This window comes from Ruditapes philippinarum, unplaced genomic scaffold (assembly GCF_026571515.1).
Source record: "Ruditapes philippinarum isolate M1 unplaced genomic scaffold, ASM2657151v2 ctg2251_1_1_1_1, whole genome shotgun sequence".
Classification (NCBI taxonomy): Eukaryota; Metazoa; Mollusca; class Bivalvia; order Venerida; family Veneridae; genus Ruditapes; species Ruditapes philippinarum.
The window spans coordinates 120,394-143,767 of record NW_026862221.1 but is presented as its reverse complement, the minus strand read 5'-3'; the positions used below and the strand labels follow the sequence as shown (position 1 = coordinate 143,767).

The window sequence follows — 23,374 nt, the reverse complement described above, 5'->3', positions numbered from 1 at the left end:
CGTGTCATTTGTCACCTTATGTCAAATGTATATTATGGCTAAAAGCATTGTAATGCTTAATTGCTAAATAAATGTTGTTGTTGTTGTTGTTGTTGTTGTTGTTGTTTTCTCCAATTCGTTCAATTATCATAACGGTTAATTAAACTTCTTCTATAAATAGATTTTCGGACTTTTTTAAATGTTAAGGTCATATCTATTTATAGATTTGTTCCCGCTCTAATTCAATAATATGACATGAGGGAAGACCAATATATGACTTTACATAATAGAAATGGAAAGGAAATCATGCTTCCCAATTTATCTTTAGTTGTAAATTGATCGGATTAATTGATAAAAATCGGGTCCATGGACAAAAAATAGTAAACACAAATAGCTCCGCGCCCACAGGCAATCATGATCACCAAGTTATCGATGAGTGGTCCAAACAATGGCTTTAAGTATAAATTTGGAAGTTATGTTCTTGGAAATATGACTACATCAGCCTCTTAAGTTTTGAATAAGACGTGTGCATTTGAATTTAAACTTAAACACTCAGCTCTAAATAAAATGTACATTTCATACATGCGTTCTATATAAGAATATGCCTCCGTTGTGTGGGACGGATGTACAGTTTACGAAAACTAAAATCACTTGAACTACAATATGAGGCAGCATGCATAGTAGCAGGCCTGACCAGGTCTGTATCGGTCAATTCGCAATATTGTCATCGCTTGTTTCAGAAACAATCAATTATTCGGTAACAATTACAAAACTATAGCTAGGCATACCGAAACTTTTAACAAATTATTTTATATCTTTTGCTACTGAATTATGGAATACATTAAGTACCGAAATTCGCGAAATTGATTTAATATTTTTAGATAAAAAAGGTAAGAAAAGTTAAAGCCTCCGTATTACCTAAACACTTTATGTTTGGTATAAGGTATTTGTCAGTTTAACGTGCTCGTTTTTAAGAAATATTGAAGTGGTCAACTTACCAGCTGACCTGCTTAAAAATCATTTACCAGACTGGTATATGTGGGCACCTTTGTGAGTATGCCGAACATTATCTATTTACTGTCCATTATTTAAACCTCAGAGACTCATACTCTTCGCAGAAACCAGATTTTTTATCATATTACTGTAGGGTAGCAGTTCGTTAATTTATATGTTAACAATAATGAACAAATATTTGCGGCTGTCAAAATTTATCAAAACTACTGACCGTGATCGAAACACTTGATATTTGTGTTAATCAGTCAGCTGTATGACCTTAATAACCTGATACCATAAGAAGTTACCAAACTATTTATAATGGTTGCCTGCTCCCTTTGACGACAAATGCTGCATGCTGGATCCCTAACCTTATCATAATGATAGAAATACACAAATATACGTTTTGGTATTCTGTCTTATTAACTTCTTTTATTGGTTTAATCCATTTGATGTTAATCTGTCTTTATTTTTTTTCTTTTGGACGCATAATATGTACACATGTTACAATTTCTCATATAAAGGCCATAAAGGTTGATTAATAGAATTCTTTTCGGGAGAGGGCGGCTCTATGAATGATGTATGAACTTGGGCTCAACCCTTTGCTATTTGTAAAATCGAAATCAATTTGTTTCTACATGTATATAATAGCAATAAAATATGTTTGGTCCGTTCACCGTTTATGTTTTATATATTGGCAATGCCATACATTTTTTAAGCTTAATATATGTTAATGCACATAATTATATCAATAGATACCAACATTTCATCGGCCCATTGCTATAAGCCTTTTGTTACCTATAAAATATTTCCTTTAGTAGTTTCAGGTTCCTTTTCATTTCTTTTCTTTTCTATTTTTCATTTCAATAATGAATCAAAATATAAAAAAACATAAACATTGGTCGTTATTATAACTATCTTGCACGAGAGGTATTCATACAAGTTTTCAATATCTCTTCCTTATGTATATCATAATGGTTTGCCAGTGAAGAAAGAATTTAGGAAAACTATTTACTTTTTTAAGGAATAATATCAGTGGTGTTTATCGACTATTTAACACAAGTATTGGGGAAATGTTAAAGATGGCGGTTAGACTGACTGGTTTATTCTTTTGCATCAAAACGACAAAACAGGTGTTAACAGATAGCCGAAACACACCGCTAAGACCGAAATTATTTCGATTCTAACAATTCTAAATAATGGAAATTACCAACGCTCTTTATTGAGCGGAGATCATTTTGCTGCCGATTTTCGTATAAAGCTGTTCTTTCTTGCAACATACTGTCGCTGTATTAAATTATTAAACATCAGAAATAATAAAAAAAAAAAGAGTGTTTCACCTTAACAGCCAAAATTATTTTATAAATTTTTCAATTTTAACTTATGTGTCAGACTGGATTGTATTGTGCCTACATCGGTTGCTCGATGAATCATTCTCAAAACCCAACCATTGTCAATTCTGGCGCCTTTATGAACGAGTTGCATAATTAGTATGGCGACATCACGCTGCCTATGTCTAGGTGGAATTGGAAAGGGTTATTGAATTATGGTAGTAATGGTGGTGGTAGTGGTGGTGGTGGTAGCAGTAGTAGTGTAAGTGGTAGTAGTTGTAGTAGAAAAAGTATAAGTAGTAGTAGTGGTATTAGTAGAAGTACTGGTAATGTAAGTGGTGGTGGTGGTAGTCAAAGTCGTAGTGGTAGAGGCGGTAGTGGTGGTAAAAATGGTAGTGGTAGTAGTCTTAGTGGTAGTGTTAATGGTAGTGGTGGTGGTAGAAATGGTAGTGGTATCGGTGATGGTAGTGGTAGTTAAAGTGGTAGTGGTAGTAGTAGTAAAAGCAGTAGTAGAAGAAGTAGTGATAATAGTCGTAATGGTTGTAGTCGTAGTGGTGTTCGTCATAGTATTGGTGGTGGTTGTGGTGGTCGTGGTGGTTGTAGTAATGTTGATAACTGTTTCAGTGGCGGTTGCGGACTAGAAGTGGTGGTGGTAGTCGAGGTAAGTGGGTTGAATATACTGGTGGTTAAGTAGTGATTGTGATGGTGGAAGAAGTGGTAGTTGCGGTCGCGACAGTAGCAGTAACAGTAGCAGAACAGTTATAATATTGAGTATGGGCAATATTGTGATCGCTTATAGGACAGAGAATGATATCATAACATTTAATTGCGTTTTGCTGCCATTGAATAGTAAAACGCGAGTTTGGGTTGCGTGTTACAACAAAAACTGATTATATGACCTGCTGTAGAGAGGCAGAACATAGAAAACCGCACAAAACAAAATGCTTTCCATATGGTAGGGTGACAATCAGGGCATAGAAAATGATGAACCTGGACAGTCATTGCAACAATGAATATTATATACAAAAATGTTCATTAGTGTAACCACCGGCGTAAATTGGCAAAAATGATGGCGATCAAAGAAATCCAAGAAGGCCGCAAAGATGGCCGCCATCATGGAAAATTTTCAAGAAATATTCTTTAAGCTATACTTTTTTATGCAAAATTTGAATTTTGACAAATGGTATCAGACCTTTAACATTATTTTAAGGGAACGTGCATAACTTGAAACTTATTTTGCTAGTTTTATGAATCAAGGCAGCGTCAAATTTATGGATAAAGTGAAAAATCATAGAAGATACAATTAAAAAAATGTATAAATTGACACCAATTTTATTTATTTTTTCAATTAAAAGAGATGCTTTACTATGTTTTTTTACATTCTTTTTGAATGAATATTTATCTTATTTCAAAACATATAAAAGGTATTATGAAAGTTCAAACATGTACATGCATATAAGAGTGTAGAAACAAGTAGTAACATTATTTGTTAACTAAGTTCTTTTACGTGTTGTACATAAACATTGATACATTTGTTTATATAAATGTAAAAATTCATCAAAACCAAAACAAAAATCAGTGATTCAATTTGATAAAATTTAAAGGGTTTTTGCTTTTCATGGAATTGCACGGAAGTGTCACATTGAAGGTTCCATGATAACCGCCGTATGACCACATCTGCGGATGTTTCTAAATTCAAAATTTTACTATTTCATGTTTAAATGTTGAATTCTGCTTAAGCTGGTGCTAGAGGGCGCGGACGGTAACTTGCACTTTCCAGTACCGTCCATGAACAGAACGTATATGACACAGTGATTTAAAAAAGATATTGTAATTATTGTAAAACCACAGTCAATGTAACAATATATTTTTTTTCAATTTCACAATGGACAACCATCATCACGATTATCATTTGTCTCAAGATTTGCCAACATAGTAAATGGATAGCCCTTGTAAAACCCCTTTGCAAGACCAGGCTATGGTACATGGCTGTTCATTGCCCAAACATGATCATCACTGCAAAGTTAGAACAAGTATATACATTGTCACTCAAAGTTCAGGTGCAGCTGAAGGTTGTGTCAAAAGCTGTGTATTATACATTCCTAACTATAGGTCTTTTCCTTGATATAACCTCCTTTTTGCAAAGAACACGGGATGATCAAAGAACATTAAGGGAGGTGCAATGATGTCTATACAAGAGACCAACACACTTAAATGCAGCAGTGTCAGCATGAATTGGAAGTACCAGATCTTTCCCTAGGTCAGTAAGATTTTTAAGATCATGAACAGCCTTACACATTACCTGAAAAGCCTTCCTCTTTCCTATGCTACGAAATGATGAACTGGTATCACAACCTTTAAGATAATACACAGAAAGTATGATACTTCACTGTTGTGAAGGCAGAACACTGAAATTTTTACTGTATGTACTGGAATATATCTTGTCAGGTCTCTGTGCATACCTTTATTACCAGTTAAAGTAAATACTTTCCATATTAAGCTCCGAGAAATGATTTATAAGAAGTACAAATAAATCAGTATAAGAGGACTATAACAACAGCTTGCTGTACACCTAATGAGGAAGCAAAAGAAACATGCAGGATTATCCTGCTATCAGCTTCTTCATGATTTAAATCTCATGTTGGAACATACTCTACACATGAAAGAGGGATTTTGAAAAACTGTTCATCTAATCCTCCTGCTGTATAATTAGTGGTTCTCTCATCAGGACAAGAAACTCATGACAGTTTTCAGCGAGATATCTAGTAAAGAACTGTGTAGGTGCATTTTTGGCCCCCGCCTTTTCGAAGAAATAGGGGAATATAGAAATAGGCTCCGTCCGTCTGACCATCCATCACACTTTCGTGTCCGATCCATAATTTTGTCATTTATCAACGGAATTTGAAATAGCTTGGCACAAATGATTTTTAAAATAAGACGATGTGTCATGCGCAACAACCAGACCCCTACCTCCTACATTCAAGGTCAACATTGTCTATTTGAAGGTATAGTCGTGTCCGGTCCATAACTTTCCTATCTTTGAAGAGATTTTGTCAATACTTGCCACAATTGTTCACAATCATGAGACGATGTGTTATGCACAAAAACCAGTCACCTACCTCCAAGGATACGGTCACACTTAGAGGTAAAAAATTAACGGAGTCTGTTATATAGTTTATTTTGTGTCCCGTTCATAATTTCTTCATAGATCAACGGATTTTAAAAATACTTGGCACTAATAGTCACAATGATAAGATGATATGTCATGCGTAACACCTGTGTCAGGCGCAAACATGGGTCCCTACCTCCCAGGTCACACTTACAGGTCAAAGATTTACATAGTCTGTTATAGGGTACATGTTGTGTCCGATCTATAACTTCTTCATAATTCTAGGGATTTTGAAAATACTTGGCACAAATAGTAACAATAATAAGACGATATGGCATGCACAACACCTGCATTCCTACCTCCTAGGTCATGGTCACACTTAGAGGTCAAAGCTTAACATGATAGATTTTTAAATTGTTTCGTTTTATTTCTTTAAAAAAATTATTGTTGCATTTGCAGATCTGGCATTGATCATAAATTTGGACTGAAAGTCCTGAAATACATACCTCATTTTTTTGAAATAGCACAATTTTATGCTTCATATAAAACTTCCATGAAGCGGGGAACGTTGGTAACTCTGTTACAAATTCTTGTTATTTTTTACTGGATATTTGGCTGAATTACAACTTGCTGGAAAGCGGAAATATTTTCACCTTGATTTATGCGTGTTTGGTTTTAAGGCTACCTAAAATATATCTGTCAATAACTCAGTTATGCGCAGTGCACTTTGACTATGTGACAAAATGTCTACAATTTGCCAGAACGATAAAGCCTACATCTGGTATGTTGGCTTTATCCTTGACTGAAGCTGCAGCAGCTGAACAACGGCCATACTGCAGTTGCATCAAAAATAAAACAGTCGGCTATACTCGAAGCATGTGCATTTAACTCACCATTGTTAAATGTTTTCAGGTTTTCAAGTTTTTCAAGGAAATCAGATTTCCTGGTTGACATCATCTGTGAACAAACTCAAAGGAACGGGGGCATTCCCAAATGATAGAACCCTGTCAAAATAAATGTTCTGTCTTAAATGAATTTATTGCGACAAGTCTTAAATACATCTCTTCACCATCAATAGGGACCGTGTTCTTTGCACTTTACTGACCTCCTTTAAAGGACCCAAAATTTTGTCATAGGATCAAAGAATCTCTTTGTGGGAGGTTTACAATTATCTACAACAAACCACACTTTGGGCGTGGAGCTCAAAATGCGTTAAAATAAAAAAAAGTATAATTGTCAATCCTAGCACATATACTTGTCATATGTATCTATAAAACTTAAGCTGTTTTGAACAAAATTCATATTTAAACGACTATAATTATAGACGTTAAATATGATTTTCTTTTTCAAAACAGCTTTAATTACGTTTTATTGATACATATGACAAGAATATACGCTGGGATCGACAACTATACAATTTGTTTCAATTTTAACGCATTTTGAGCTCAACACTCAAAGCTTCTGTGCAACAAAACTGTCCCACACAAAAACTAACAATATTTTCTTGGCCTGTTTTTAGACAATTTAGTAGGTTCCTTTCAACATCTAATGGAAGTTCAACACCATTTGCAATGTTTAAAAGTTGAAAAGGTGGATAAAGGTAAAGAAAATGGATCGATAAAGGTGTCACTTTTGAATACACTCAACATCTGTTTGACTGTGTATGGAAAGATGGCCCTGCAAGAAACCAGTGAAAAAGAGCACAGCTATTATGGGTTAGACCTATAATGCTTCCAGAGGATTCCAGTGCTTTATTTTCCGTGACTTCAATGATATAGTGAAACTATACAGAATAAAAACAACGAGTACTTAGTTTAGCAACAAACTTGGCTTCTAAACTCAACTGTAAATCTGTAATTCTCTAACAGCAAATAGGCCTGAATCTTGAATATATTATTCTAACGAAAGAAAACAAGAAGGGCAAAAGTATTGATGTTTCATACTGATTTGCTTGACAAAACCCATGCATGTTAAATTGGTAAAGAAACCAGTGACAAATAATCTAAGACAGTGATTAAACTACTCCTTACATAAACAGTTTATTCAGAACATGTAAAATATTATTTTCCAAATTTGCTAATAATAATTACTTGGTTACCCATAATGAAATGATAGGTTCTTTTTTACAAATAAAAGACTATATCATACGTTTAGTTTACACATGCAATAAAACTGCTAAAATATAGAAAAGAGGTGAAGATAGACAAGAGTTGATAAACTTAACTTTTCTATTCATAAATTATGCATTCGCATTCTAAAATGACCCAAAAGAATTCATATCTTTGAAAATTAAATAAACTTTTCTTTATTTAACTGGAAAAAATATTTGCCATGAAAATACCACCGTGCGTTTTTTTGTATTATATCATGTGTTCTACGAAGGCAAAACAACGTTAAAAGTCGATTATAGCAATGAATGTCAAATGTGAGCTTCAATTCATATCCAAAAATCTTCAATTGGTAGGATAACATGAAATTCATGCAGAAAATGTATTGGTAATCAACTGCTTAAAGCAAACTTTCTTGCATACTTCTTTTTTATCAACAAATTTTTATAAGAAAATACAAATCATGCATGAAAGTTTGTTTTAAATGATATGTTTATCTTAGTCCTTACAGTGACTTGAATATGTGAAAAATATCAAAATGTATCCGATTATATGCAAAATTTTAACCATGTAACGATAGGAGTGAAGTTCAGTATCAAAAGCGGCCATCTTGGCGGCCATATTGGATTTCTCTGAATGCCATCTTTTATGCCAATTTATGCCGGTAGTTTCATAAACTACAAATTTTAACGAACATTTTGGTATATAGCATTGTTTGTTGCAATGACTGTCCTACCTACCCTATTTTTTATCAGACTTTTCAGGTCAAAGTCACTCTGCCATTATTAACATAAATCATAAACGATCAAATGAATAAAAGCGTTATTTTAGTTAACTATGAAGTAATACGACTTGTTTTACCATGTTATAGCACGTGACTACGAACTTTTTGATCTACCTTCGAATATAAAAAGACTGTTACTATCTAAGAACAAAATCGCGTTGACTTGGATATTCAAGTGATTGGGAACGAGTTTGCAGTCCAGGGCCGAATTCTATTGCCATAATACCTAGCTTGAATTTACCACTATCGTCCATGAACCCGCTCATTCAAACGGAGCCTGCAAAATGTGTTGCCTATTTGTGAGTTTTAAAAAATTATCTGCTTTTTTAATAATAAATAATAGACTACTTGCATCTATGATAAAAAATTTATCGTTTTTAAGGCGACGACGTGTATTGATAGATGGAGAAAAATCTTAGTCTGAAGAATAACCACCCTCTAGTTCTAAAATGCACTTCATTCAACAAAATATCAAGTTTATTAGAAATGAGAGTTTTATAGGCATTTATATTAAAGCCATTAAAGGAAATCTTCTGATGTTCAAAAATCTAAAAGCATATAAATTGGGAATCTTACATGGTCCAACTTCGGCGCTTGAAACTGTAAAGATATTAAAAGATATACTATGAATTAAATTGAAAATGATTCTTAGTCCGATTTAAGTAAAACTAAATATGTAAACGTTTGTCTTTGAGGTCAGTAAAAATAATAAAAATGATTATTCTGTAAAGCAAAAAAAAAACAGAATGAGCGAATTATCCGAAATATTTCACACAACATGTTGGTAAAGACCTACATCAGTGGAGGATTTAAAATATCGCAAAGTAATTTCAATCCTATAATGTCAAAAACAAACTCAGTGAAGTCCCGTTGATAACTCTCAGAGCATGATCGGAGAGTATTCAGCCCTGAATAAATTATGTCTAATGTTTTATTAGCGAAAATTAATATTTTATTTCAACCTTTTCGCTGTCCACAAGTCTGTGTAAAACTGAAATGTAGACATTTTTTAATTCTCTGCCAATTTTGTTAGAGGTATATACTTGTTACAGTGTAAAATTTGAACATATTTTAGCAGATCATCCCTATTTACCATCAAACGCAATTATATCTCTAAAATGTTAAAGGTGATATTATCTTTATTTCAGTATGACTAAATGTGGTATTGTATATATCCCTATAGTATAAAGGGTTAAATAAAGAGTGACATTATATATAATTCTATATTAATAAGGAAGCATTATCTAAATTTCAATATTGTTAAGAAATGAAATAAAGATCTACAAGGCAAGTTGTATAATGTTTAAAACTATAATAGTGTCACATGTACATGTGTCATTGTTTTTATTGTTTAAGGTGCCATTATATATGTTTCTTTATTGTTTAAGGCGTCATTTAAGGTGTACAATAATGTTTTTATATTTTCTCTATATCTTGTTATCTATATAACTATATTGTTACAGGTGATTTGTAAAACAGGCATTAAAAATTATTGATCAAGGAACAATGAAGCCAGCGAAAAATGAAAATGACAAAAAAAGCACTTAAATAAAACAAGTACAACAATAATGTCGTGCTGCATGTTCTGTAAGGATCGGAAATGTAACGTATTGAATGTCCTCATCAAACCACATAAAGGAAACCTCTTACGTGACATTTTAGAGGAAAAAACAGAATCCCTTGTGAATGCCCAATTGGCAACAATGTTGCAGACTCGATGTTACTGAGCCTTTCATTGACAAGTACAAAGTAAATATGATGTATCAAATCTAGATAAAACCATTCTACGCATTTATTTGAATTTGAACTGTGTAAATGAAGGAAACAAAAGTGAGTTATAAAAAATAGATTTTATTTGTGAAGAAATAACTTCTTAGAGAAACATCGTTCAATATTTTATATTTTTATTTGCAGTATTCAGCAATGCTGATTTTTGCAAACATAAGACGTATTACACCTTGATAAAATAGAGAAAAAAAGAATCCCTTAAGAAAGCCCAAAACGACAGAATAAAAATGGTTTGATAGAGCATGCTCATGGACGGCACTTGAAAGTGCAAACTACCGCCCAGGCGGCCTAGCACAGGCTTAAGCATAGTTCAACATTTAAACATGAAATGGCAAAATTTTGAATTTAGAAACATCCGTAGATTTTGAAAGGGGATCAGAGGATATGAAGCCTGCATATCACAGACAAGACGTCAAAAGATAAAGTTAAAAAGCAGGCAACATATTCTAAGGGTGCTTCAACATTATTCATGTAGGAATATTGGAACCACCCAACAAGAAAATGTTGAAATATAAAAACTAAAAATACCACAAACACAAACTATAATGTCGTGCTGAACGATCTTTAATGATCGAAATTGTAACATCTCTGATTGAATGTACGGGGTGACATTTTACAGCCTCCACACGGCACAAACAACGCTGATGTGGAGATAAAATAAAGAAAATAAGAATCTCTAAAGAAATCCCAAACGACAAAATGAAAATGTTGCAGGCTTGGTTTGATTTCGCCTGTTCATGGACGGCACTGTACATAGCAAACTGCCGTCCACGAATCTAGAACAGGCTTAAGCAGAATTCAACATTTAAACATGAAATGGCATAATTTTGAATTTAGAAACGTCCGTAGATGTGTTCACACTGCGGTTATCATGGAACCTTTAATATGACACTTTCGTGCCATTTCAGGAAAATCGGCGTATGGTCCCAAATCAATAAAAAGCGTGTACCCTAAACAAGAAAACAATGGGCGAAGCTAAACAAATGGAATTTTTAAAGGGGATCAGAGGTTATGAAACCATTCTACGTAGTTATTTGAATGGGAACTGTGAAAATGAAGCAAAAAAAAGTGAACAATAAATAATTAGTTCTGTTTACATTGATTTCAATAATTGTGAAGCAGTAACTACCTAGAGAAGACATCGTTCAACATTCAATATTTTTATGTGCCGCATACAAAATGCTGTTGGCAAAGTCTGTCTTTTTTCTACAATTTATACAAATCACACATGCATCAATTGACATATTATTATAATGTTAACATCACATAATCATTACGTAGCTGTTATGGAGAAACAGCAAGAGAAAAAAAACATGCCTAAAGATACACAGGTATTATATTTATAACAACTGCTTCATTAAGCATTTGAAACATTCAGTAAATTTGATTTCTTTTCTTACTGGAGATAAAACTATTAAAATTTGGCAAAGATGTGCCATGCTGTGTTGGATATTAGTTCTTACACATTTCAGAAATTTGTATAAAAGAAAGCGGAATATATACTCACAGTCAACACATTATATCACGAAAATGGCCAGTTTTTATGGTTTATTGTTGTGTTTGTGATATTTTAGTTCTATTCGGCATCTTTCTTGCTGAGTGGTTCCAGTATTCCTAACTTGAATACTGTTGAATTACCCTTAGGATATGTGGCCTGCTTTTTAAATTTGTCTTTTGACGCCATATCTGTGATACGCAGGCTTCATAACCTCAGATAGATGACTAAAATATCACAAACACAACAATAAACCATAAAAACTGGCCATTTTTGTGATATAATGTGTTGACAGTGAGAATATATTCCGTTTTCTTTTATACAATCTTCTGAAATGTGTAAGAATTAATATCCAACACAGCATGGCACATCTTTGCCAAATTTTAATAGTTTAATCTCTAGTAAGAAAAGAAATCAAATTTACTGATTGTTTCAAATGATTATGAAGCATTTGTTATAAATATTATACATGTGTTACTTTAGGCATGTTTTTTTCTCTTGCTGTTTCTCCATAGCAGCTATGTAATGATTATGTTATGTTAACATTATAATAATATGTCAATTGATGCATGTGTGATTTGTATAAATTGTAGAAAAAAGACAGACTTTGCCAACAGCATTTTGTATCTGGCACATAAAACTATTGAATGTTGAACGATGTCTTCTCTAGGTAGTTACTGCTTCACAATTATTGAAATCAAAGTACACAGAACTAATTATTTATTGTTCACTTTTTTTGCTTCATTTGCACAGTGTCCCTTCAAATAACTACGTAGAATGGTTTCATAACCTCTGATCCCCTTTAAGAATTCCATTTGTTTAGCTTCGCCCATTGTTTCTTGTTTAGGGTACACGCTTTTTATTGATTTTGGACCATACGCCGATTTTCCTGAAATAGCACGAAAGTGTCATATTAAAGGTTCCATGATAACCGCAGTGTGAACACATCTACGGACGTTTCTAAATTCAAAATTATGCCATTTCATGTTTAAATGTTGAATTCTGCTTAAGCCTGTTCTAGATTCGTGGACGGCAGTTTGCTCTGTACAGTGCCGTCCATGAACAGGCGAAATCAAACCAAGCCTGCAACATTTTCATTTTGTCGTTTGGGATTTCTTTAGAGATTCTTATTTTCTTTATTTTATCTCCACATCAGCGTTGTTTGTGCCGTGTGGAGGCTGTAAAATGTCACCCCGTACATTCAATCAGAGATGTTACAATTCCGATCATTAAAGATCGTTCAGCACGACATTATAGTTTGTGTTTGTGGTATTTTTAGTTTTAATATTTCGACATTTTCTTGTTGGGTGGTTCCAATATTCCTACATGAATAATGTTGAAGCACCCTTAGAATATGTTGCCTGCTTTTTAACTTTATCTTTTGACGTCTTGTCTGTGATATGCAGGCTTCATATCCTCTTATCCCCTTTCAAAATCTACGGATGTTTCTAAATAAAATTTCTTTGCCATTTCATGTTTAAATGTTGAATTATCCTTTAGCCTTTGCTAGGCCGCTTGGGCGGTAGTTGGCACTTTAAAGTGCCGTCCATGAACAGGCTCAATCAAACCATTTTTTTTCTGTCGTTTGGGCTTTCTTTAGGGATTCTTTTTCTTCTCTATTTTATCAAGGTGTAATACGTCTTATGTTTGCAAAAATCAGCATTGCTGAATACTGCAAATAAAAATATAAAATATTGAACGATGTTTCTCTAAGAAGTTATTTCTTCACAAATAAAATCTATTTTTTATAACACACTTTTGTTTGCTTCATTTACACAGTTCCAATTCAAATAATTGCGTAGAATGGTTTTATCTAGATTTGATACATCATATTTACTTTGTACTTGTCAATGAAAGGCTCAGTAAAATCGAGTCTGCAACATTTTTGCCATTTGGGCATTCACAAGGGATTCTGTTTTTTCCTCTAAAATGTTACGTAAGATGTTTAAGGACATTCAATACGTTACATTTCCGATCCTTACAGAACATGCAGCATGTTTTATTTAAGTGCTTTTTTGTCATTTTCATTTTTCGCTGGCTTCATTGTTCCTTGATCAATAATTTTTAATGCATGTTTTACATATCACCTGTAACAATATAGTTATATAGATAACAATATATAGAGAAAATATAAAATGTGGTTTGTTAAGGACATTCAATACGTTACATTTCCGATCCTTACAGAACATGCAGCATGTTTTATTTAAGTGCTTTTTTGTCATTTTCATTTTTCGCTGGCTTCATTGTTCCTTGATCAATAATTTTTAATGCATGTTTTACATATCACCTGTAACAATATAGTTATATAGATAACAATATATAGAGAAAATATAAAAACATTACGCTTTTCATGGCATGGCACTAACGTGTCACATTGAAGGTTCCATTATAACCGTCATGTGAACACATCTGCGGATGTTTCAAAATTCAAAATTTTACCAGTGCATGTTAAATGTTGAATTCTGCTTAAACCGGTGCTAGGGGACGTGGACGGTAGTTTGCATTTTATATTACCGGCCATGAACAGACTCAATAAGCCGGCAACATTTTCAATTTTGACGTTTTGGACTTCCTTTAAGGAGTCTTAGTTTCTCTATTTTAGCATAGAATATGACTGCTTAATCTAATAAAAAATATGATACACAAGATCAACAAGGAAAGGCGGAGTGCAACCCCCACGCGGCCAAGCAGCAATAACCAGTGGCAATGAGCCCAGGCGGACCCCAAACAAAAACAAGACAGGACACAAGGCAGAGCACGGACAGGCTAATCAATAAACTGATAAATGATTTGTAACTGATAAGGAATTCAAGGAAAAAATAAATGATTGAATAATATGCAATAATTTGTTACTGATAAGAAATTCAGAGAGAACAAATAAATGATTGAATAATAGGCCCAGTCAGTCAAAGGGCACAGGGGAAGGGGACAGGAGAACCGGGAAAGAGGGGGGTAAATTAAAGAAAAGCAAAGGGGAAGACGCGAACTGTTTTAATTTCTCATTTGTACTTTTCTTTAAATATTCTCGTTCGAAAACAGTTTTAAATTGAACATTGTAAGATAACTTCGACGTAACATTGATTGAGGCATGTCACTTATAGGAGATAAATTGATTTCTATCTTCATGAAAAAAAAATATATAAAAAACAAAAATTACACACACGTTAATCTGTCGGTCTAATTGTAAAACATATTGGTAACAATTAAGAGTTATGTTTGTTCGTCAGTATTTATGAAATAAATCTGTCTAACCCGACCCAGTCCCGTGGCAGAAATGAATTGATACATGCAAATATAACGCACGTAAATCTACTTAAACCTGATTTTACGGGATATTACCTCATGATCATTTGATCATAAATTAACGAAATGTACAACCGATTTTTAAAAATCTAACAATGCCATTGGACAAAATTTAATTTCAGCAGTAAATATCACCCATAAAACACATGTACACACTTAATAAAAATTGTCTGTCATCAAAAAAAAATAGCGTGTCATACATATCTTAAACATAAGCGTGTCAAAAAACGTATCTTAAACGGCACTAACGATTTTTTAATTATCTGTCTTTATTTAAAGGACACCAACCGTAGCTTTCATGCACCATGTATCGTTATTGGAGTTTCTTTAAGATTAATATTTTTCAATTGATATTACAGTCGTACGTATACAACATTTAATTTACCAAAACTGTTTTACCAAATCGGTTATGAAGGCCAAATACCGTTGGTAATTATCCGCCCGGTTAGTTCAATAGGAAGAGAGCTGGACAGTGAATCGGGCGACCTTGGTTCTAGCATGTACAGAAGTTTCAGTCACTTGCGGAAGTGATAATAATCTACTTGACAGCCTGCCCAAAACGATGCGTTGGTTGAACTGTGCTCTGGTAAATTCAATGTGGCTTACAGACGTGATCTGGAGTAAAAATTACCAACCCCATAACCACCACCATAATAACTTGAAATCATGTATACAATTTTAAACGTTAAATGTAAAGACCCATATAGTTATCGCTTAAATAGATAATTATGTACAATACAAAGAGCTTTATAAGAGAGATAATATTGATCTTTTAAAGTGTAATTGTAAATCGGAAAGCTTACATGTAATAATGGATTGAAATTACCTGTATTTAGACTTCATTACTTAATTAACTTTCTCCCTCTTCTTAAATACAAAAATTTCAAAATAAACATTCATGCAGATGCAGTCCAAAGAACTGCACCTGAAAATGTTTATGAATTGTGCCACTTGCATTCTCAGCGGTGTTTATAACGACCTTCAATGGTTTCCTTTTCATGTTGATTGTTGAGATCATTGTGGCAGTTTGCGCTTTTCAATAAAAATAACTAACTGAAAGACTAGGTAATGACGGGACTTAAATAGGCTTTAGAAACTTTGTTTATCAAACGTCTTTGGTAAATAATACTTAGAAACAACTGTGACGCGACCAAATCGATCTGTACTTCAAGAAGCAAATAAATCATATTGACTTATTGACAACGGCAGATAAAGCAATATAGATTTAAAAAAGGTTGTGAATGCTAAGCAAATATCTATTCAAACTTCAAAAAGAAAATTGCAAGTAATCTTTTCAAAACTTAAAGAGCATTTTACTAGACTGTTAAATACAATTTTGAGGGTTCAAAATTCTAAAGGCTTATTATACGAAATCAATAATTGCCGAATGAATAATATGCTAACACTTTATTACGTAAATAAAAAAGGTTCCATACTTAAACAAGAAAGGAATTATTACGATAAAAATAGAGAATTCTTATGTTTATCAACATTTATAATTATGTCGTTTTAGTTTGTTTTTTTATAATTATTGTGAAGAAATACATACATGTCAGTTTTAAGAATTTGAATCTCAACAAACATGTTGTTGTTGATCATCCATTTCTGTATTTGATAATGTTATAAACTTATAAATTACTATTATATGAATGCTATTAGAGAAGTTAAATAGAGCAACAAACTTAACAAAGCAACAACAAGGATACAAGATATATAAGAAACAACAACATGATAACATAAGTTGAACTATTGAATACTTATTTCATAAAACCGTCATGTAAATAAACTTTTATCATTTTGTCTCCTTTAATTTAATCATGTGCTCAATGCAAATAACATTTCAGGCAAAGAATAGTTAATAGTTTCGTACTGCAATTTGTGTCTTAAACTATTACAATACGGAGAAAGTTTTATTACTATGAGGATGTATAGTATCAAGCCCTTAATTTAATTGAAAAATAATTTAGATAAATTTTCAACAAATGAGATTATTTGTGCTGTGAATGTAGATATGAATAATAAAAGGTAAACATCAGACATTACAATTTATGCACTGCCATTTTCAAGCTGTTACCAAACTATTATATGTCACATGAACTCATAAGATGAAACCGTCGAAGTGTGAATTTTTCGAGACGAAGATTACCTATCTCGGACATGTCGTCTCTGCGGAAGGGATTCACACGGATCAAGACATAGCTGATGTCGTGAAGGACTAGCCTCTCCTAACGAATATTAAATATTGGGTTCGCCGATTCTTAAAGGGTTTCGCTTCCGTCGCTATGCCCCTTAAATGATCTTCTTGTTGGAATTTCTACCAAACAGTCGTCCCAGAAATTGAAAAAAATACAAAAACAGTGCTCAAATGGGAACTGACTCAGCAAGATGCCTTGATGACATGAGAAACAGACTTGCAAGCCCACAAGTATTTGAATATGCTGAATTTGTGTACACACTGATGCATCAAGAACTGTTCTTGGGCGGTTCTTTACCAGAAGCAGGACGATGGCAAGGATCACGTGGCTGCATTTGCGAGGCTTTGTCGGCCTGAGAGGAATTTTCCGGCCCATCGCCTCTAGTTCCTCGCCATGAAGTGGGTTATATGTGATTAGTTTCATAATTACTTGTATGGTGGGAAATTCGAGGTCGTGACGGATAATAACCTTCTTTTATATGTAAACATCGCAGCAAAACTCGATGCCACCGGTCAGCGTTGGAAAACTGCATTCGCTTATTATGATTTCACGCTAACTTACCGTAGTGCCCGTTTGTCTTTCAAACAAGGATTGAATTTAGGCCCAATCTGATGATTCGATCATCTCAGTAGTGATTAACCACTTCCGTTCGGGAACCAGACCATCGACTTCGTCGGGTCTGCTTAAACCATTTTTACGAGATAGGGGAAAGTTACTGCTCGTTGATGGACTAATGTATCGAACAGCCTCCGTGAATGGTATAAACAGGAGACAATTGGTACTTTTAGCTCTTCTTCGTGAGAATATATTCAGTGCCCTTCACGATGATATGGGTCAACAAGGCAGAGGCCGAACGATGTCTTTGGTTAAAGAACGTTTAATTGGCCTGGCCTTGATAGCTACAAAGCAGAGAAGGTGATGTGATCGATATAAGAAAGCTAGGATTCTACATTGAAATCAACTCCTTCTCTTCATCTTTATACGGAATATCAACGATATTTATACATATGTTATTGAAGACGCTCAGACACAAGACACTCAGTTGGTCGGAACAAACGATGTCGATGATGGTGAAGCCGACGAAGACTTCAGAATCCAACTACTCAATCTCTGATCAAAGGTTGTGTCAAGAAGATATACTTACCTTCTGTCATCGCCAAGAAGTATCGATCTGCAATGTATGTCATCACACGATCATATACGAACCACCAGATTCAGAATGCAACCAAACTGGATGACATCTGGAGACTTTGTAGTTGAATCGGTACTTGAATATTTCGTTGACTCCTTCTCTTACATGTGTATACACTTACCTGACTTCAACTTACCATGCATGGTTTGACCATATTTACCTTAAAAATATACATGTTCTACTAAAAGATACTAGCAGCAGCTGTATTTTCTTGAGTAACTTACTTGTATTTGGTTGCTGAGTGAGTTGTTCATCTATGTTAAGGAAAAAACTATAAGAAGCTGGGATTGTTATCTTACTTATGTAGAATGATAATTGTTAATACCTTTGGTAGATGCGTTTTTGTAGCTATTTTATGTAGCGTTTTTTTTGTGTGTCTGATTTGTTATTCAATGTTTTTTTTTTTTTTTTTTTTTTTTTTTTCATTTTCATGCAATCTTCCAGTTCAGGGTATTATACCAGAAAGTCGGGAGCATTTCTTCTGACCAGGGGATTATGTCATAGAGTTGTTATTACCGGTATATCGTAAGTGTCTTTGTGATTTGCTCAATCAAACCGAGCCTGCAACATTTTCAATTTTGCCGTGTTGGGCTTTCTTTAGGGATTCTGTATTTATCTATTTTATGATCACATCCGTGTTATTTGTGCCGTGTGGCGGCTGTAAAAAGTCTCCCCGTACATTTAATCAATGATGTTATATTTTCGATCCTTGAAGATCGTTCAGCACGACATTATTGTTGTGCTTGTGGTAATTTTAGTTTCAACTTTTCGGCAATTTCTATTTGGGTGGTTCCAATATTCCTACTTGAATAATGTTGAATCACCCTTAGGATATGTTGCCTGCTTTTTAAATTTGTCTTTTGACGAACAGGCTCAATCAAACCGAGCCTGCAACATTTTCAATTTTGCCGTGTTGGGCTTTCTTTAGGGATTCTGTATTTATCTATTTTTTGCTATTAATCTTCAGGATCCGTTGTCTATCCTATTCGGCTATTTTCTTGCTGGTGGTTCCAGTATTCCTCACTTGAATACTGTTGAATCATCCTTAGGATACGTGGCCTGCTTTTTTAATTTGTCTTTTGACTTTATATCTGTGATATGCAGGCTTCATAACCTCTTATCCCCTTTCAAAATTTTATTTTATTATTTTCCGCCCATTGTTTTCTCATTTAGGACACACGCATTAGTTTACTTGGGGACCATACGCCGCTTTTCATGGAATGGCACGGAAGTGTCACATTGACGGTTCTTTGATAACCTCGGTGTGAACACATCTTCGGATGTTTCTAAATTCAAAATTTTACCTTTTCATGTTTAAAGGTTGAATTCTGCTTAAGTCGATGCTAGGGTCTGTGGACGGTAATTTTCACTGACAGTACCGTCCATGAACAGGCTCAATCTAACTGAGCCTGCAACATTTTCAATTTTGCCGTTTTGGGCTTTCTTTAGGGATCCCTATGTCATCGCCACATCTGCGTTGTTTGTCCGTGTGGCGGCTGTAAAACGTTCAGCACGACAGTATTGTTCTGTTTGTCGTATATTTAGTTTTAACTAATTGGCATTTAATATTTGGGTGGTTCCAATATTCCTATTTGAATAATGTTAAATCACCCTTAAGATATGTGGCATGTTTTTTTTTACTTTGTCTTTTGATGTTTTATCTGTGATAAGCAGGCTTCATAAGCTCTGATCCCCTTTTAAAATTCCATTGTGTTTAGTTCCGCACATTGTTTTGGCCTTCAAGGCACATGTTTTCTATTAACTGGGGATCATACGCAGCTTTTCATGGAATGGACGGTAGTGACATATTAAAGGTTCCATGATAACCGCCGTATGAACACATCTGCGGATATTTCTAAATTCAAAATTTTACCAATTCATGTTTAAATTTTGAATTCTGCTTAAGCCGGAGATACGGGGCGTAGACGGTATTGCTCAAAGAAGAGGTTCAATCAAATTCTAAATTCAAAAATTTACCATTACATGTTTAAATATTGAATTCTGCTTAAGCCGGTGCTAGGGGGTGTGGACGATAGTTTGCTCCATGAACAGGCTTAATCAAACTAAGCCTTCAACATTTTCAATTTTGTCATTTTGGGCTTTCTTAAGGGTTTCTTATTTTCTCTATTTTTCCTCCTTAGTGTAACTTTCACAAAATATAGTTAAACTATTTGCTTTTAATCCACTGCTACGAGAAATTCTGGATATTATAATTCTTTGACTAACACTAAGAATTATCAGTAATTGTGAACATATTTGTAAAACTATTTTGATGATCACATCTCTTTGATAATACACGTTTGTGGATTGTTTCTTCAATAAATTAAAATGACAAAAATGAAACAAAGTAATTTTCAACCGTTCACACTTTAGACGTTTGACATCTAGACGTGATCAAGTCAATCGCCATTTCATTCAAAAATAATTATTCATTAGATGGCCAACATGAAATGAACATATTTAATGTCATTTTTGTTCTTTTAATTCCCTCAGATTCTTACATCTTTAGTGTCTTACGTTAGTAACAATGAGTATTTTGGTGACAGTAAAGGTGTCAAACAAATAAATATCTCCATTATTCAAAATGATACTGGATTAAAGGGACATTAAGACTCTCTGTTGGCGACTTTGGCAAAAGGATAGACGATATGCGTAGTTTGAGATTTATGATTTCTGGTATGTATTAACCATGTCCAGGGCGATACTGGCGCCAGTTAGAGTATTTTTTAAAAATCCGAAATTTAAAATCATTTGAAAAATAAAACGCTAGAGTGAAGTTCAAAATCCCGGTACGCATATTTTAGTTATAATGAAAATAATTCTGCAAAATTAGATGAATAATTTATATCAATGTTCCCAATACGCATATTATTACTAAGGCATCATATGCCAAAATAAAAAATGTAGTGTATTGTCATTTTGATACTTTTTTAGTAAGTTTGTAATACTATAATTTTCTTATGTATTGTAAATATGTTATATCTGCCACGGTAACTTGATGATGAACATTGTTACGAATGGCGTCAGGGGGCTTTTCCCTTCAGTAAAGTAGAAAAATTGTCATTTATAATTCACAGTGTCAATGTGTCACTAAAGAACGGAAAAATATTGCTGGCTCATCTTGATAGAGCCACGTCATGAACGGTAGTTGTACAAGCTATCTCAGTCTTAAGCGGTTTCAACATGTACTAATGAAAATGGTTAAATTCGGAGTAAAGAAATATCCAAAAGATATGTTAATACGGCTGTGCTCACGAAACCTTCAATGTCAAAACTTTCGTGTTATTCCATGGAAAGCGAAAAGCGTTTGGTTCGCATGTAAACGCATGTGTGTGCCTTAAACCTGAAAGCAACAATTATTGAATTAAATTTTGAACTGAAAGGGGATTAAACATTAACCATTAAGTTAATAGGCCTTTCTCAAATTATATGCATACTTTACATTCCATCACCAGAGAGGCTAACAGGGCATGAAAGTAAACAAGTAATGTCTGACCTGATAAGCCCAAGTGTATTAAACTTACCGGGGAAAATATCATTTTTATTGTTGTTTCATAAAATACGTAAGGATGTGAGTTAAATAAATTAAGGGATTGTGAAAATAAGAGGGGATGAATGTGAACATTTCGAGGTAAAATTCCATTGTTCTTTTCTTTTTTAAACTAAGCTACTTTAGATGTATTACTAATTACATTAATTAATCTGATTTCTCATTGTTTTAAATGTTTCATTTAATTATTAACATAATAAAATGTTTTGTTCATAAATTTCATTTAAATATCACACTTATGATTAATCTAAATCAATTTCGTTTTTATACTAAAAAGCAATAACATTTATTTTGTATACCATTTCAGATCAATATATGACTAGACGATATTGCACGTTTTGAAGCATTTCACACAATAAGATTAATGATCATGGACACAAATCATATATGTCTGAAAAGAATAGATGTACCCTCTTGGTTCAACTGGAGTAGTAATGAACAGACCAGTAAGATGAACACTAAAGAAGACTTTGCCAGATGAAAGGTACATCACAAGACATAATTTTCATTTTTACATATAAATAAAGTTCAGCTTCAGTAAAAAACCATTATAAGTGCAATTAAAATATAAATTGATATATTCTAGAAATGTCATAATTCGTGTAACCATTTCATTATAAAATGTTTAAATTTTTCGGGAATTCCATTGGTAACAGTAATGAACACAAATTGACAACTGGTATTTTAATCGCCTTTAATTGTAATACCTCTTCATGTCAGTTGCAGAACAGATGAAAAAGAAACTAACAAAGAGTTCAAAGAAGAATTACAGAATACCGAGGAAGAAAATAAACAGTGATATTGAACTTTTGATACAAACAAATATTTTAATAATAATTAACAGTTGCATATCTTGTTTATACAGGATTTTCAGCATATGTATATTCATTACAGTTTTCAATGTTTAAAACATCAGCAAAAAAACATTAAGAGCTTTTATTATGAGGCAAGCAAAACAAACAGCTTGACTGATAGAAAGCGATAGATGTTGCAAGCTGACAAAATGTATTTTTAACATATTTTAAGGGACCATTTGTTTAGTCTTTTGTGTCTTAATTCATATAAAATAATTATAATGAAATCATCGCATTACTTTGTTTTTAACATTATGCTTCGTTACATATATGGTACAGCTACAGGGAATATGTCAACATGGTAATAACATTTAATAGTTTGTCCTCTTATTGCATTATATACTGTTGAGTGAATATTTCTTGGAATGTTAAAAAGTACTGAAGCTAGATGCTGTTTTTCCTAATTCCCTCCGACTGCAATGTCCTGCACATGTTTTCTGCAAATGTTCATTCCCCTAAGAAAATGGAACGTCTGGGGTTGGTTATTCCAGGCAACATCTTCTGGAATTGACGTGTTATATATCAGCTAGTACAGGGTTCAACAATATGACAACATTATCAAGTCAGACCAATTGGACAAGTGTAATAAGCTACTGATACCTCAGCTTCGTCCTCAAATTTGACTGATATTTGCAATTAAATGATTGTAATTTGTTATTTACTAATTATTTAATACTGTAATTGTTGATAATA

The 23,374-nt window shown here is 33.5% G+C and overlaps 1 protein-coding gene across 1 annotated transcript; it reads left to right on the top strand.

The window, feature by feature from the left end:
* The first annotated feature begins 2,484 nt into the window (after positions 1-2,484).
* LOC132718321 (uncharacterized) lies at positions 2,485-2,781 on the top strand. Its single transcript, XM_060702024.1, has one exon. The coding sequence runs from the start codon at positions 2,485-2,487 to the stop codon at positions 2,779-2,781; it is 297 nt and encodes a 98-aa protein (XP_060558007.1).
* Positions 2,782-23,374: the final 20,593 nt, after the last annotated feature.